Here is an 18,326-nt window from a genome sequence, read left to right on the forward strand (position 1 = left end):
GCTTTTGAACTGCTAAGTTGGCAGGAGCAGGGACCGAGCAACAGGAGCTCACCCCGTCGCGGGGATTCGAACTGCCGACCTTCTGATCGGCAAGTCCTAGGCTCTGTGGTGGTTTAACCCACAGCGCCACCCGCGTCCCACATGTGAAATTGACATGAGTGAAATAGAATAATCTATCTATCCTGAATCATACCCACCATCTCCCTAGTCTTGGAGTTGATTGGGGTTTGAAGAATAGACAGGGAGATTGGCAAAGCCGTGGTGAAATCTACTCTCATCGGTGATCTGTATCTCCCATCAGTCCAGTTGGTATAAAACACCAAATCCAGGCCATGGTCTACAATGCGCTTTTGAACATGTTGCCATTCTCCTTATCCACTCATGCATGAGCTTCATAGTTTATACAGTGGTACCTCGGGTTAAGTACTTAATTCGTTCCGGAGGTCTGTACTTAACCTGAAACTGTTCTTAACCTGAAGCACCACTTTAGCTAATGGGGCCTCCTGCTACCGCTGCGCCGCCAGAGCACGATTTCTGTTCTCATCCTGAAGCAAAGTTCTTAACCTGAAGCACTATTTCTGGGTTAGCGGAGTCTGTAACCTGAAGCATATGTAACCCAAGGCACCACTGTACTGGCAATGTTATTCAGCACTCACAAACAAAAATCTGATGTAAATAATAATAAAAACCAATAGTTTCAAGAATGGTTTATTCTTTTACAACGAATCAGATCCCATTGTATTTTGAGCTGCACAGGGAACGAGTTGGCTCTCCTGCAAGAGAACTGACATGACAGAATGTTTGCTTATTGTTGAGGACAACAATAAGTAAACGTTTTGTCATGTCGCCTGAGACAGTCGGCTTCAAGTTTGGTTATTTGCAGACTATAACAGGGTACAGATAAGAGGAAGCTCTGCTGGCTCCGACCATGCTGTAATTGCTTTCCTAGCAGGTTATGGTTTCCTATGCACAGAACAAGCAGTGTTGTACTTTAGATATTTGGGAAGTAGGCACAATTCGGTGGTACTGCATTTGCTGTGTACACAGAAGGCTTCCGGTTTCATCTCAGAAGATGTGTAGGTAGCAGGTCTAGAAAAGATCTCAGTTCGATATCTTGGACAGCTTCTGCCATTCAGAGTAATTAGCCGTGGCAAGATAGACCAGTGATCGGACTCAGTGCAAGGCAGATTTGTACGTTCACATTCTTCACATGCCAGTTCATCAGTAAGATGTTTACTGAATAAATGCTCTTTCCATGCCTTCATACATTGATCTTCCAACATATGGTTGAAGCCCCATGATTAAAGAGACACTCAGGCAGCAGGTTAGATAGAATCAGGTCTTTGGCCTTTCTGGCAAGAATAACAGTGATAATTAAAGCAGCCAAATGTTTCCTGTCTTCACAGACTGGGAGATACTTGAATCATGAAGAGCTGCTCAACCTCTCATGATGTTTCCAAGTTTCCCATTTACTCTTACAGGTGCCAATTAGTTTGAAGGAAATCAATAATATTTAGGGAGAAATCAATGCTGTAGAGGGGTTATTTTAGGTATTTTGCTTTCACTGGCCTCTTTTCCATGCCCCATTATTCCATTAATTATATTTTTTTATTAAAAAAAAAAGCTGCCAGAGCTATTACATTTTCTTCAAAGTATCTACATATTGACAAATGTTTCAGTCTTCAAAGAAATGTGCCTGGAGTCCTTCCTTCTTCATAATCCAGACAGCACTTGAAAAATATTTATTAAGTCTTAGATCTTTATGTCTTGCTGCAATCCTTTATAAACAGGTCACAAATGATGCGAAACATTCAGAGCTTATGCACACAACCCGAATATCACTAGTTGTTACATGGAGTAGTAGTGATGATGGTTTTATTTTATTGACTGTGTAAACACTTCCAAAAATATGTACAACCGTACCTTGGTTTTCAAACAGAATGCGTTCCAGAAGTCCGTTCGACTTCCGAAACGTTCGGAAACCAAGGCGCGGCTTCCGATTGGCTGCAGGAGCGTCCTACAGCCAATCGGAAACCGTGGAAGCCGTGCTGGACGTTCGGCTTCTGAAGCAAAGTTCGCAAACTGGAACACCTACTTCTGGGTTTGTGATGTTTGAGTTCCGAGTTGTTCATGAACTAAGCAGTTCAAATACCAAAGTACGACTGTACCAGTGCCTGACTCAAGCAAAAAGATGACTATCACGGGCATCCCACAATGGATCATTGGTCAGTGGCAAAACTTCAGTGGCAACTACTGACATGGATGCTCTCATTCCTTAACCAGCAATATTGCATTTGCTTTTCCATGAATTACCACTGCTTCCTAGCATGAGAGCACCAGCTGTGGCAAGTATTAGAACTACTGTAAAAAGAAACCATTGCATTAAAGTGGATTAGAAGAGACGCATTAGTGAGGGTTATCCAGAAGAACAGCTCTATCTGATAGACCTATTTTGGAAGCAGTGACACAAACTCTCTCTCTCTCTCCCCCTCCCCCCCACCCCCTGTGCAGAAAGCAGGGATAAAGGGCATAAGAGAAATAATTGAGCATGTGGCCATGAGAACCAAGAACCACAAACCACAATTTCTCCAAGCTGTAGCGCTTTTACAAACAGATCTCTGTGCTATCATATCTCTGAGTTGCTGTTTTAAATCATGGCCTATATTCAGCCTCTAACTGCCCAGTCTATAATTTCAATCACCTAGATGATTTGACTCACCAGGAGAAAGTGGGTTTTTGAAGGTAATGGAAGAACCCTGAATCAGGAGGCTGGCTCTGATTTTCCTACTATAAATAAAGTAGGTCTAGCCATCAGAATAATGTTGAAATGTTTAGGTGGAATAGGCGTTCCCTTATAGTCATAAGAATGTACAGAGAAAGGTCAAGTAAACAGGTGGACAACTGGTACTGGGGGGAAAGCCCTTTTGACTGGCATTTGCTGTATCTGACTCTTCATATTGCTGAAAACTCATCCTTACCTACAATAGGCGATTCTCAAAGACAGCTGTCACATCTGTTCTGTTTCTTAGCTAAGCAACTATTAGGGAAGTGACAGACATTTAGGCAATCTGTAACTGCAACAGCACAGCTAAAGAGTACCGAAATCCAAAATATTAGCTAAAGCTTCTGCATCAGCTATACCAGCATTAACTGTAAGCAAATGGCAATTGCTAACATTTAACTGCAGCAGCATAGCATAGGTTGCCAGTGTCCGGGGCAAGGCAAGTATTCTTGGCATTGCCCACTGATAGGCTGGAACAAAGAGCCAATAGCTTGGCGACCTATCCAAGTGGCAGCTGTGGCACCCTGTGAGCATCAAACACAGTGGAAAGCAGGATGGGGGATTGGTTGGCAGCAGGTATCTTTCTAAAACCCATGCAGAGGGCGTCCTAGCAACTGGCTGTCATTGCAGAGATAGGAACATGGGAATGTGTCTTTGCATCATTGGTCTATTTAGCTCAGTATTGTCAACATTGACTGGAAGGCTATCCAGGGTTTCAGGCAGGGGATTTTCCAGCCCCTCCTGGAAAAGTTAGGGATTGAACCTGTAACCTTCTCTTTTCCATTGAGCTAGAGCCTTCCCCCCTCTGGAACTAGCTTTGACTCAGAGACCTTCAGCGACTGTTGATGACCTGCCAGTAGGGATGGAGGAGACATTTTGAAGTGAACTAACCTAATTTGCTGATCACAGACAATTTAAATGATGGGTTTTTTAATGCTTAAAAGGGACTGGCCCTATGATTGAGAAACTGACCTGGGGAAGGCAGAAACCGATTCATTTGTTCCTACCTACTGGTAATTCCATTAATGACAAAGAGGCTGCTCATGAATACAGGAATGTAGCAAATAGCATTAGGCTGAGATCTTTCCCATACATCCTTTCCCCCCATCTGTTCTTGTTACTTGCCAGCTGAAAGGTTAATGGTGCCAATTTGAACCCTGAGATCCCTTAAAATTGGTTCCACTGAAACTACGGGGTGATAACATTTGTGAATGGCAACCAGTAAATTCAGGAGGAGATCCAGCAAAGAATGGGACAGCAGTAGAGTATGAGAGGTAGTTTCAGGGAAAACCAGCACTTTTGCTTTCTGTACTACAGAAAGTTCTTGTTAACTTCCTCATTTATATAGTTACCAATATTTAAGTGGTTGTGGTACTGGTATATTGTATTTGCATGCCTGATATTGAAGTTCCATCATACATTATTGCACTGGAACCTGATTTTAAAGGGTATTTGAACTCTATGAATATTTCCATGCTCCACTCCAAATATCCCACTTTTAAGCAGGTTTTTTTGTTTTTGTTTTGTTTTTAGATGAGGCTCAAAAAGGGAACAAGAGGAAGAGGATCTTTGTTGCAGAAGCAGTTGGGCTGCTGTTCTTGAGCTCCAATTAAGATGCAGTTGTATCAGAATGTGGGTAGGGCTGTGCATTTTTATGTGACTCTCATTGAAAACCAATTCAATGTGAGTAAGCAGCATCTGCATTCAGATGTGCACCATTTTGTACTCACATCCAGGATGCCCCCTCTCTAGACACACTGCACTGCTAAGCAACGGTCTCATGGCAATATAGTGGGCACCCCAGTATGGCGGCCTCAACACCCTACCCTCCTGAAAACTGATGGCCTCTCTCCCCTCCTTAAACCAATTTAAACTGAGGACAGACTTTTGGTTTTCTTTGCACCTGTCAGTGATGCTGTCACTTTTACGTCTGATTGATTTCAATGGGAGAAATAAACTTGCACTTAAATTTAACCCATTTAAATAAACTGGACAGAAAAGTGCTTAACTTTGACTGGGCCATTACTCCTAAAGTTTTGGTCATAGCTGAGTGCGATAGTAGGAACCTTGGACTCTGAATTCAACGGTGATTTATGCAGTGACTTACGCTATCTCTGAGGAAACGTCAAATCAACATGAGGCACACAGAATGAGTGCATAAAAATCTTTTCCATCTCTAATGGTTCTTGGCAGTATTGACCACATCCTTAAATCACCATGCACACATTACAAGCTCCATTATTGAGGTGCTTTATCATGCTCACAGCCGTGTGGCTGTTCTTCAGTCAATATCTGTTGTCTTCATCTAAGGGGTGGTAACAGGTTGTACATTGATTCATCATTGTTGGAATTACGCAATTCACTTCAGACTTCACAAAAATATGGGGGGGGGAATTGAAATGTACTTCATACCATGCCTTTGACTCTCTTTCATTCCTTCAATTTGCATTCCTTTTAAGTCTCACAGTAAAAATGGCTGTGCCAACTAGTTTCTTAGAACTAATAGCAAACTTTCTGAGTGCTGAGCCCAATACTCTGGGGCATTTTTTCAGCCGGAACTCACTAGAACCCTGTTCTGGCACCTCTCAGGTGGATGCCATTGCCATTCTAAGAGAACAAAGGTGGTGTTTAAGGAGGTATTTTCTAGAAAAATAGCACTGATTATACTGCCAAAATTGTACCATCTAAACACAACAAGGAGGCATCAACAGGCTTTAGGGAACACCAAATAGTCTGCCGTTGGGTAAAACAACCTCCTACATCTATATTGTTGTGTTTCTAAACAGTTTTCTCTAAATTTCTGACTGCAAGGCACAATTTTTCCAAATTAAAATTGGAGTCACACTTCTCTTCTCCAGCCAGAAATATATATATTATTTTTACTATGTAGGAGCAAGAATAAGTGCCCCCAGAAGAGTCCAGCCTTGTCACTGTCACTGTCTTAGGTCAGAAGTCAGGCTGACCTAAGACATTCAGCTGCAAGCAAAGGACAAGTTGGCATTCCAGTATATTTGGGAAGGGGGAGAATAATAATAATAATAGTAATTCTATTATTTATACCCCACCCACCTGGCTGGGTTTCCCCAGCCACTCTGGGTGGCTTACAGCATATCTAAAAACATAAAACATCAAGCATTAAAAACCTCCCGATACAGGGCTGCCTTCAGATGTCTTCTAAAATTTGTGTAATTCTTTATCTCCTTGACATCTAAAGGGAGGGTGTTCCACAGGGAGGGTGCCACTGCTGAGATGGCTCTCTGCTTGGTTCCCTGTCACTTCTCTTCTCGCAGTGTGGGAACCAGCAGAAGACCCTCAAAGGGAGGACCTCAGTGTCTGGGCTGAGCAATGGGGGTGGAGACGCTCCTTCAGGTGTATTGGGCCGAGGCCATTTAGGGCTTTAAAGGTCAGCACCAACACTTTGAATTGTGCTCAGAAACATACTGGGAGCCAGTGACGATCATTTAGGACTGGTGTTATATGGTCCCAGCAGCCACTCCCAGTCACCAGTCTAGCTGCCAGATTCTGGATTAGTTGTAGTGCCACGTAGAGTGCATTGCAGTAGTCCAAGCAGGAGATAACCAGAGCATGCACCACTCTGGTGAGACAGTCTGTGGGCAGGTAGGGTCACAGCCTGCATACCAGATGGAGCTGGTAGACAGCTGCCCTGGACACATAATTGACCTGCGCCTTCACGGACAGCTGTGAGTCCAAAATGACTCCCAGGTTGCGCACCTGGTCTTTCAGGGGCAAGGTTACCCCATTCAGGACCAGGGAGTCCCCCACACCCACACACACCCTGTCCCTCCCCGCCAAACAGTACTTCTGTTTTGTCAGGATTCAACCTCAATCTGTTAGCCACCATCCATCCGCCAACCGCCCCAAGACACTCACACAGGACCTTGACTGCCCTCAAGCCCAGAAGTCTGGCTCATGTTTTATGATTAGGAAAAATGAACAGGTTGACTATCTGCAGCATACAAAGCAAAAGTTTGACTACTTTGTTATTGTTTTCTTTTGCTACAATAGGTTTTATCTGAATGGTGAGCAGAACAGTTAAGAAGCAACTTAGAAATGCATTATTAGAATTGCTTTTTATCATATCCAAACTCTGCAAACTTCAGAATACGAGTAAATGCATGGAAGAGTGATTATTTCAGATGATGCTCACTAGCACACATAAAATCGTCCAGTCTCACCTGCTGAAGTGCTGAGGTTAAAAACTGGAGTTTAAGATGGAGATCAAAAGCCTTTTGTTTTTCCTAGGTAGTTGGAAAGCAGTTTAGAAAAGAAGAGGAGAGAGGAATTAGATAGTGATAGACACAATTCACTGGGCAAGAGCTATGGAGTGAAGGGAAGACAGAATAAAAAGATTTTAAAAATGTGTACTAGTTTGAACCTACCATTAAAGGTTATTATCCTGCCCTCAGCTGAACATGGTTTGCATACACACAAGGGAAATGGGAGCTGATCCACCATGGAGCTATCCCACACAGTTGCAGGTATATCGTGGGCAGGAAGTAGTTTTGTGGGTCTTCTCCATCTGCTTGTTACCCCCCCCCCATTGTCACTTGCTGCCCCATTACAGTAATAAAAGTAATTAAAATGGAAGATCATTTAAAGGGTTCGCCTGCTGTTGTTTGAAATACTTGTTCACTCATTAGCACAGCAAATCAACTTTTATAGTGGATGAAATGCTCTCAACCAACTGAACAATTTAACACTAGACTCTGTTGGATTAAAAAACCAATATCTATGAAGGCAGTTTTTTGAAGTTTCTACAGCAAAAGAGGACTTTCTCTCTTAAGCGTAAAATGTAATAGGCAAAAGCTCATTCATGGCGAGGATGAAACACCTAACTTGAATACTTTGTAGTTAATCAAATTTTATAAAGTGAAGTACTTTCTATCACAACATCACACCAAAATGGTTTTTCAAATAAACAAGCTCAAGGTTAAGCAGTGTTGCAGCACAACTAGGCCTAAAAGATCACGATTTCAAATGAGCACTGCTTGCTTCAGTTGTCTGATTGTCATTAAGACCCTTTTTGTCACGTGTCAGAATTTCAGTTGCTCGGTGAGGTAACTGGATTTTCCATTGTGGCACCCAGTTTATGAAACAACCTCCTCAGAATGGTTTGGTTGGTGCCTCATTGATCACTTTTAAGCAGGCACTAACAAGCTTATTATTTTCGCAAGCATTTTCAAGGAAAAAAAATAAATCCTTGGTTTTGCTTTTCCGTTTCGCCTCTGTTGATTGCTGCCTTTTTGTTTGATTAGATAGATAGATAGATGATAGATAGATAGATAGATAGATATTTAAAGTCACATTGAGTTGGTATTTAGCCTAGCAAGGTGAGTTACACATTTTAATAATAAAAAAAATTAAATGATTAGCATTAGTATCTTAAAGCCAGAGTCGTTCCAACCTGAAAGGCAAACCATGTGCTAGTTTTGCAAACAAGCCAGGAATAAAAACAGAATTTTCATGTTTCATAAACTCTGGAGCAGGAAAGAGGAAACAGATCCATCTGTGCGGACTGCACGATGACAGGAACTTTATGAGTCATCCGTTCCAGAGTTGTTACTTGTCATCAGTCTTGGTAACTAATTAGTGACTAAACTTTAATAGCCAATTGAATGCTATTTGCTTAATCACACCAAATGATTTATCAAAGCTTGAATTTCTACAGATCATAGAATTTACTCTTGTCATCTAACTGTATGAAGCTGCCACTTCTAAAACCACCACCATTTACCACTTAAAATATCTCTATGTTCTGCAGGAACGGTGATTGGAACAATATACCAATGGGAGTTCTATGTCTTATTTGATTCTTGTGCTTTTGTATATACCTTTGAAGCACTGTACTGCCCAGATTGTTGAAATGAACCAGAAATGTATTTGTTTCTTTCTATCTATCTATCTATCTATCTATCTATCTATCTATTAAAAACAAATCTTTGGGAAAGGCTTCTATCCAAAAGAATGAACAAAGAGCACAAATCTGAACACAAATGTTCCCAATCGCCTTCCTGAGTTCAAGAATAATGTTGCCATCAAATGGGAACGTCACCCAAAACACCGGCAGTCACTCACTCAGTCATAACATGCTACTCATAGTAGCTACAAGGAAATGAGGTGGAGACTTAACAATGTAATGCCGCCAGCCACATGGTGACTGCATATACAGTGGCTAGGATGTGGATGCTGGCAAATCACAACTTGTACTTGTGGCAACTGCTGCTTCTAGGCACACAGCGTGTCTCCTGCCCCAGTAGCATATTCACCTGTGTTTGCAAACCGTTCAACCACCAGGCCCTACCTACCTTCTTTAGCTCCTCCTGAATGCATTTGCCACTGTCTTCTGAAGATAAGCACGATTTCTGGTTCTCAGATTCTGTTCTTGGCTCTGACACCTGTTCCTCTGAAGAGGTTTCCCTATTGTCACTCATTTTTGCAGCCAGTTCATATAACCTTGACTTCAGCTTTTCTTCCATAGGGTCTGCCTTGGTTTGATGGTCTTCACTGCTTATGTCAGTTTCTGATAAATCATCAGATGCCTTAATTTTTTTTAAAATAAAAAAAGAGGGACAAAGCAAATGCATCTTAAAGAGAAGAAAATCAAAGTTATATATATACAAAAGCTGTTCACCAAAGCTGTTTATTCCACAGGAGATCTATAAGCGTATCACTCTGATGACAGCAACGTAAGTACATACAGCAGTACCTTGGTTCTCAAATGCCTTGGTTCCCAGACATTGAAAACCCGTAAGTGTTCCGGTTTTCAAATGTTTTTCGGAAGCTGAATGTCCGATGTGGCTGTCGGCTATTGTTTCCGGGGCACCTGCACCAATCAGAAGCTGCGCCTTGGTTTTCGCTATTTATTTTGCGTTTTTGTTTTTGAGGCTTTTTCAGTTCATTTGTTTTTGTGACTGTGTGGAACCCAGTTCAGCTATTGATTGATTGATTGATTGATTGATTGACTGCAGAAATGGATAAAGGCTGACTATCATCAATGCAGGTAAGGAAAAAAAATAATTGTAATTTTTATCATCTACAATACTGTCTTATTTATTTTATAGTACAGTACATTGATTATTGCTTTCATTTTATGGATCAATGGTCTCATTAGATAGTAAAATTCATGTTAAATGGCTGTTTTAGGGGTTGTTTTAAAAATCCGGAATAGATCAATCCATTTTACATTACTTTCTATGGGAAAGCAAGCCTTGGTTTTGGAACGCTTTGGTTTTGGAAGAGACTTCCGGAATAGATTAAGCTTGAGAACCAAGGTACCACTGTACGGAGAAATAGGTTTTCATTTCTGAACAGCATGTGCTCAGTACAAATCCATTCTCTAGATGAAAACAAGCCCCAGCTTCATGTTTGATCTTGCACCACAGCTTTTAAGCTCGATGTGGTATCTTACATATCAATTTTTTCATGACAGAACAGGAACATTATTGTTTTATTTGTGTATATGTTGTATACTCCTCTAAGATGTGTGTAATGCATTTTGTACAGCAAGTAATCTGTTGTCATCCAGGGCTTAGGATGAGAAACAATTCCTTATTGTGATGTTACACACACACACCAATTTAAAGCAGCTTTCAACAAGTTAACGGCACAGACAGCGGTAAGACATGCTTTGTTCGAACTGCTAGGGAAGTCTGTGCTCAAGCACTAAATCAAATTACTCAGAAAAAGGAAAGTATTGTCCTGTGGACTGTAGCTATGCTAGGGTCAGAAATGCTTTTTATATAGCACCTTTTGACATCAGTGCAAGGAATGTCACCTGTCCGTGTCAGTGCTGTTTTGAATGTTCTGCTCTTTCAGAAAACTCTTTCGCATACACACACACACACACACACACACCCCGAACAATTTTTGTCTTTGTAAAAGTGTGAACTTCTTTCCTCCAGAGATAGAATGGTGCATTTCATAGAATCATAGAATTGTAGAGTTTGAAGGGATATGAACATTAAAAACAATCTATTCTCCTTGACTGCCCAAAACCACTTCTGAACTAGAGAGGAGGTGGAGTTGCAGGCTTCATGCCCTCTCCACATGCACAGGGGCTGGCTTTCAGCCTCTGCGCGATTGAGGGGATCCCCGGCCAGCCAATTGGGGGGGGCGTGGCTTGCACGATATCACACTGGCATGGCCAGGGATCTCCCTCTTTTCCCGCCTCAGCTCATCGGGAATATATCTAATTAATTATTTCTTTAAAATTGCATGCTGCTTAATCACAGCCATCTCTAAGACCCAATATGGGAGACCCAATACAATAAGACTAAAAATGAGTTGAAACTATAAAATCAGAATTAAATTAAAATGCCTGTTGGAATAAAAAAATATTCAGCAAACACTGGAAGGAAGTTCAATAGGGAGAGGGGCTATCTGACCTCAAGTGGAAGGAAATCCCACAAAATTTGGCCCACATGCATGGCTTCAAGTCCTTCTGAGTTGCAGTTTCATAGGAAAAATAACGAGTCAGAGAAATAAAAAGTTGTGATCTGAGTAGTGAAGGGCACAGAGGAAAACCCCAAGACAGAATCAAGTCACCCAATAATGGCATCCGTTCATGGTACCTATGACTATTAATGTGAGGTTTTTATCTACATATAAAACTTTTCAAAAGTACATCATCTAATTTCACTCTCTTTCATTTAACTCTAGTAAGTGAAAAGTTACACCTGTTCCCAGCTGGACCAGCTAAAGTTATCGTCACATGAAAAGTTAATTTTTTTCTTAAAAAACCACCTCTTGAAATGTAATTGAACTTTGACAAAATACACATTTGATTTACTAAATGGCTCTTGCCCGTTAGATGCTACATGAACAACCATCTTGTATGTGATAACAATAGGGCAAGAGATGCCAGCAGCTCTCTTAAAGGTAAAGGTAAAGGTACCCCTGCCCGTACGGGCCAGTCTTGACAGACTCTGGGGTTGTGCGCCCATCTCACTCTATAGGCCGGGGGCCAGCGCTGTCCGCAGACACTTCCGGGTCACGTGGCCAGCGTGACAAAGCTGCATCTGGCGAGCCAGCGCAGCACACGGAACGCCGTTTACCTTCCCGCTGGTAAGCGGTCCCTATTTATCTACTTGCACCCGGAGGTGCTTTTCGAACTGCTAGGTTGGCAGGCGCTGGGACCGAGCAATGGAAGCGCATCCCGCCGCGGGGATTAGAACCGTCGACCTTTCGATCAGCAAGCCCTAGGCACTGAGGCTTTTACCCACAGCGCCACCCGCGTCCCTTAGCTCTCTTAGCCTTGAGCATAACAACATCCTAAACACAAAGTGAAAAAAAGCTCTGAATTGGCTTGCAGTTTAAAATTTGATTTCCCCGCAGTATACTAGCTAAAAGCACCATCTAGTGGAAGCCGGGGAATAAAAAAATTGAGTGTCCTAATTGTAGCAATCTTGCTAATAGTCTAACGTGTAAAATAACTGATGAGGCCATTAGCTCAATATTGTTACTTACTAAGGAAAAGCTTTATTAAAATATGTGTGTCCGCTCCCTCCCCTCTCTCTTTAAACATAACAAGCCTTTTATGAATAATAGTAGAATGGACTGAAATTGTGCTTTGTAGTAAAAAAAAATGCAGAATGGGTGTAATATTGTGAAGTATTAATGACATCCGATTTCCATACTATGCTTGCCTGTGGCTGGGTGGCTCATTGGAATATGTTGGCCCTGCTCCACTGTTAGCAGCAGACTATTTTAAATTAATATACATTTAAATAACTTAAAGCAGCCTTGTTCTTACCCTCAGCCGAACACTCAAGAGCAACGATGGCTCTATGGGTAATGCTCTCCCCTCTGTCTCTTTCAGCCTCAAGGGGCTACAAAGGGCCGAACTAAACATGCCATTGAATTTAATGGGCAGGTTTTTAAATTCCACATTTCATCAGTGGGAGTGGCTGAAAATTATCAGGATAACTGCAGGTAGGCATGCTAATACCAGATTCAGGGATTTTCCCCAGGACCACAGCAGGGGGCAAAAGGGTTGAATCCCCCTCCTATTAGATGCTATTCTGATAAGTGTCACCCACAAACACACACAGTTCATGTTGTCTGAATTAAACAAAACCTGCGTGCTAAGTACAAAGACACTTTGAAAATCATATCAAGATTGGCATATCAGCTTGGCCATTCACCAAACACAAGGCAGTGCCACACCAACCCACTCCCACATTCCCACTCTCCTAGCCATTACATTTTACGATATGCCACATAGTTATATATGACAACATGGGTCACTTCTTTGTGATCATGGTTACCAAAACCAGGGGGTGCCTCCTGTTTTCAGAGTAGTTTCCACAGCCTATGAGTGCCATTTTGGGAATGAGAATGAAGGCCAGAATCACTGTAAGTATGCAAGCCAAAATGGGCATTGTTACACAGCATGGCTGCAAATACGGTATTCATTGTATGTAGCATGGCTACAAATACTGTAGTCATTACTAGGGAGGCAATCCTTGAAGTTTATGTATCATATGGTTCCAAACCCTCCTGTACGGAAAAGTACCAGATTAACTTAGTTTATTTACTGCAATTGTCTTTGGCACAATACTGACCATGACATAAAACGTGAGCAATGAGGATTAATACTGTGTTCTTGTGACTCTGAACAACAGAGATAGATTTGATACCTGCAGGCAATACATTGCACTAATTGAAGCCTAATTACCTGACTTGTGCTCAATTTCTTCATGTGCGATTTTGTGCGGTTTTTGCCTTTGCATAAATCCTCTGATTGAGTCTTGCCTTTTTTCCACCTCCTGGATCTCTTTTCCAAGTCATGATAGGCTTCTTCGCTTTCACTGCTATCTGAATAGTCTAAACTGGTAGCTTGTGGGTTAAAGTTCACATCTAGTTCCTCCTGGAATTGTGCTTTTTCCTCTCTGGGTTTACTGTTACAAGTTCTCCTCTGCATCCAAGGAAGACAGCTAGGCTCCCTAGCCTCCCTTGAAGAACTGACTGAGGATGTTTCAGAATCAGAGTACACTGCCTCCGCGTTGGTAAACAGCCCAGATGATGGGGAGGCCACAGGCTGGTACAGTTCATTGCCACACTCCCATTCAGCATTGCACTGAGAGCCAGCGTAATTTGACAGCTGCTTGGGTCTCTGTCGCAGCTTGTTCAAAGCCACGTTCCAGTCATAGTCGTCTTCGCTATCGGAGCCCATCTCATCATAAGCAGATACAACGCTGGATTCACTCTCCAAGGCTTTGAACACTTGGCTCTTTGGTTTGGCAAGCATTCGTGGGCGAGGCAAGTTGACGTTTTGCAGGGCCACCCAGTTTCCATCTGTGCTTTCCAAGACAGGGGGGAAAGCTAAGGAAACACAAGAGGAAGATACAATTCCACCATTATTGTGTTGCATTACCCTAAAACGTTCTGCCATACCTGGGTCTGCTGTGTCACCACAAGAAAAGATTTGCACAGTATTTCATGTCACAGATCTTGGGTGGGAATAACAGACGCTTGCAAGAGGCTTGCATCCAAGGTCTCATGAAAAGGTAATGAGGAGTGGACCAATCAGGGTTTGACCCAATGCATCTGAATTTATTAAAAATTGTTTAGAGCAGGCACCCCAAAAACATGGCCCTCCAGATGTTTTGGGACTACAACTCCCATCACCCTTAGCTAACAGGACCAGTGGTCAGGGATGATGGGGATTGTAGTCCGAAAACATCTGGAGGGCCGAGTTTGGGGGTGCCTGGTTTAGAGGGCAAGGGACATAAGCAGATCAAATCCCATCTATCAATATAGTTAGTGGCATATTTAAGTTTTAAATTATATTAGTGCTGACAGCAAACATATTTCAGTGCATATAAGCACTGCACATGTGCTGGGATTTGTGATTTAAAAAAGGCTTCCCGGAATGTGTGCGTGAAGTATCACAAATGTGTGTGATTGGCACTCACACTTCTTTTTGCCCAGCTGTTCCTGCTGACAGTGCTGACTCTATGCAAGGTGCCAATTCATAAAAGGATGCACCACTGATTTGCATTATGTGTGCAGAAAATTAATTTCAGGCATGGAGGACCATTGCTAGATCATTGTACAATAAGCAACACGCTGAATATACATAAACTTTCTAGCAAACTGTATGAAAATCTGGACTACTAAAAACGCGTGAGGCAAATGGTGGAAGTCTTTTTTTAATTTTTTTTTTTAATTAAGATAGATAAGGACAAGGTGAAATTACATAATTGAATATAAATAAAGATTGGAAATGGCTATGTATAGTGAATACGTATCTACTTTTAAAATTCTTATTCTTGATTTTTTCCCTTCTATTCCTTTATTTTCTTTTTGTTCTTTTCTCTTATATTTTATCTTTCATTTCTTTTCTTTATTGTGAACATTGTTTTATAGAGGTGTAAATAACTGTAAATATGAGAAGAGGTAAAATGTTTTCTAATTTTCCCTTGGTTACATGCATTTTCTTTCTCTTTTGTATTTTCTTTTTTTTGTATATTTGTATTTTTTCTAATTTGTACTTAATAAAATTAATAAATATATTAAAAAATAAAAAAATATGTTGTATAATGTCACTTTATAAGAACCAACCATCTGGGCTGCAGTTTCACATTGCCATAAATGACTTTCAAAGTGGACAGATTAGATGGCCTTGAAAATACTAATGCTAGAAGCTTTATCTGTCCAAGCCTTAAATAGCCTTATTATGTGCATATTCAGCTAAATGTAGCGATTTTATGTTTTGTTAGGTGAAAGCATGGGTCCCCAGTAGTTTAATGACCATAAATAAGTTCCTGAAACTTGAGATAATTTCACTTGCAGCATTATCTGTTCAGCACAGCATATTAATAGATAAAATCTACAATATTGCGACAAGGATTGTGGGAAGGCTGGAGCAAAACACGGCTAAAATCAGGGAAAGCACAAAATGTGAATAAGCAGAACTGTCAGGTTCTTATTTAAATTACCACAGCCTATTTATGCTTGCAAATTGCTGCTTATGTCAAAGACACCGTGAAATGCCTTGGGAGATAATTCCTTCGTGCTAAAGAGGTCAAGGTCTTTCCCAAGACTGAGTCTTTTGAAGTATTCAGGGCTTGACTAGTGAAGTTCACATAAGCATCATCTGCCAGTGTTTATTCAAGCGACCTCACACAAAATGTGCACAAATTACCTTCTTGGGTTTCTGGAAGAGCTGTCTGGTGGCTTCTGCCACCAGTGCATTAGGTAGCCATTTAAGAAAAACTATCATTAGCTACAGCTGTCCTGATTCAGCCAGGGTCATGCATGCTTGGAAACTGCCTTTCATGGATTTATCTTTAGCTGGATAAGGAGCAAAGTGTGTAAAACATAAGGCAGGTGCCTATAATATTAGCATTTAAAACAGATCTCTTCACTCAGCCTTTTCCTGAGGGTTGATCCATCTATGTTTATGTATAAAGCTGATCCACTGATTTGTGATACATTTTGTACTTAGAAATGTAATTTTACTGTTGATTTTTATTTTTGTTATGCTATTCACCACCATATTTTTTTATTTTTATTTTCTTAATCTTGATGGATTTTAGGGTTTCGTTTTTGTTGCAAATAATAAATAAATAAATAATTGTTGTGATTCCACACCCACACACAATCCAGATGTCAGGGACTAATAATGAGCACTGGTAAGCAGTTCAGCTTTAACCCATGTAAGACATAGCTTTTATAGCAATTTAACGTAATTATATGTTTTGAGGAAGTCTCCTTTCCATTTGACATTAGAATCACATGTTTGCTTCTATGGCAAGAGGTCAGATACCTCTTCTTATATAGGCTACAGGTTCTGATTGTCCAAAATTGGTTCATATAACATGGTAGGCCAAGCTACACCTTGGTAAGGCTTTGTAAATGTGCAGGTTCCCAGAGAAAAGCTCTCGGCCATCTTTTTACTCTTTTACATCTTTTACAGCTCTTTTTACTGTTACACCAAGCTAAGGTTTTGCCTTGGCATGTGGTTGCATATTTGCACAGTCTTTGCTATGCCAAAGTTTGGCTTCCTGTGTCGTGTGAAATAGGCCAGTGAGTCAGAATCTTTAGCCAAATTACTATATTTTTTCTTCCTAAACAAAGATAGGTGGTTATTATGAGCAGAAGTTTCAAGAGCAACAGCCCATTCAGTCAATTTGTGGGTGACTGTTCCTTTATTGTACCCCTTTAAGAAGTTCTTCTTCTTGGTTTCAGCCTAAAACCTTAGGGAGAAGTAGCTACTTTCACACAGAACACAGAAATGTTATGCAGGCATCACAGTTTTTTACTTGGTTCGTTTAGTTGGTCTGCGCTCTTCCAGCTGGGCAATGCAGAAAGCCTGTCCTCTTTCTGCTTTCCGCTCGGGCCTTTGGGTTGTCTCCAGAGAGATTCGGGCACAGAAGATGCACGGTCTCTGTCTCTGCGTGATGCGTCTTCGTTGGTCAGAGAGAACGCAGACTGAGACCGCTGTTAGGGGGAAATACGGAGAACGATATATTTAGCAGAAGCCAGCTATGGAGATGTTAAATGTTAGTTACTTGCAAGAGCAGCACTGAGATAAGTGCAAATCACTGAAGGGAAAGAGAACAGAATTTCGTTACTTCCGTATCAAGAGATAAACTCTTTAATCCTTCCATTGTTAATTCCTTTTCAGAAATGCATGCGAGTTAATTACTAAGGTCATGTCATTATATATGGAATAGTAGTTAACAGAAAACAAACCAACAACATAACTAAACTTATTTCAGGACTGTACTGCTTTATGCTTTCCCAAACAGATAGAAGACATCCCTCCCCTTGACATGGCCTCTGTGTTGCTGCTTTCTATTTCAGTAGTTTCTAATGAAGTAGTTGTTCATTCTGATCATAATCAACATACACAACCTCCTCCTATCTTCCCTTTCATCCCCCTAAGGTGAATAAAATATGGACTTCCTATTCCATAACAACAATAGCTATATAATTATTTACACCCCATCCATCTGACTGGGTTGCCCCAGCCACTCTGGAAATCTTCCAACATACATTCAAACATAATAAAACATTAAGTATTTAAAAAAATTCTGTATATGAGGCTGCCTTCAGATGTCTTTGAAAAGTTGTAGAGTTACTTATCTCCATGGCTTGGGGGGGGTCACATAACTCCATACCCTCCCACATTTCTCTGATGAAAATAGGGGCATCCTACCATACCCTCCAGGGGACGCGGGTGGCGCTGTGGGTTAAAGCCTCAGCGCCTAGGACTTGCTGATCGAAAGGTCGGCGGTTTGAATCCCCGCGGCGGGGTGCGCTCCCGTCGTTCGGTCCCAGCGCCTGCCAACCTAGCAGTTCGAAAGCACCTTCGGGTGCAAGTACATAAATAGGGACCGCTTACTAGCGGGAAGGTAAGCGGCGTTCCGTGTGCTGCGCTGGCTCGCCAGATGCAGCTTGTCACGCTGGCCACGTGACCCGGAAGTGTCTCCGGACAGCGCTGGCTCCCGGCCTATAGAGTGAGATGAGCGCACAACCCTAGAGTCTGTCAAGACTGGCCCGTACGGGCAGGGGT

General features: G+C 41.6%; 1 protein-coding gene across 6 annotated transcripts in view; it reads right to left on the reverse strand.

The window, feature by feature from the left end:
- Positions 1-18,326, reverse strand: part of MYRIP (myosin VIIA and Rab interacting protein) — a 149,357-nt gene that overhangs the window by 13,196 nt on the left and 117,835 nt on the right. For 5 of the 6 annotated variants that reach the window (XM_053409639.1, XM_053409635.1, XM_053409638.1 and 2 more), the window contains exons 9-12: positions 17,071-17,248; positions 13,479-14,125; positions 9,109-9,342; positions 6,979-7,041 (exon numbers count right to left, since the gene is read on the reverse strand). In XM_053409639.1, coding sequence (XP_053265614.1) covers positions 6,979-7,041; positions 9,109-9,342; positions 13,479-14,125; positions 17,071-17,248 — 1,122 coding nt within the window. The remainder of the gene's footprint in view (positions 1-6,978; positions 7,042-9,108; positions 9,343-13,478; positions 14,126-17,070; positions 17,249-18,326) is intronic. The other variant, XM_053409640.1, reaches the window with a different exon arrangement.

This window comes from Podarcis raffonei, chromosome 12 (assembly GCF_027172205.1).
Source record: "Podarcis raffonei isolate rPodRaf1 chromosome 12, rPodRaf1.pri, whole genome shotgun sequence".
Classification (NCBI taxonomy): Eukaryota; Metazoa; Chordata; class Lepidosauria; order Squamata; family Lacertidae; genus Podarcis; species Podarcis raffonei.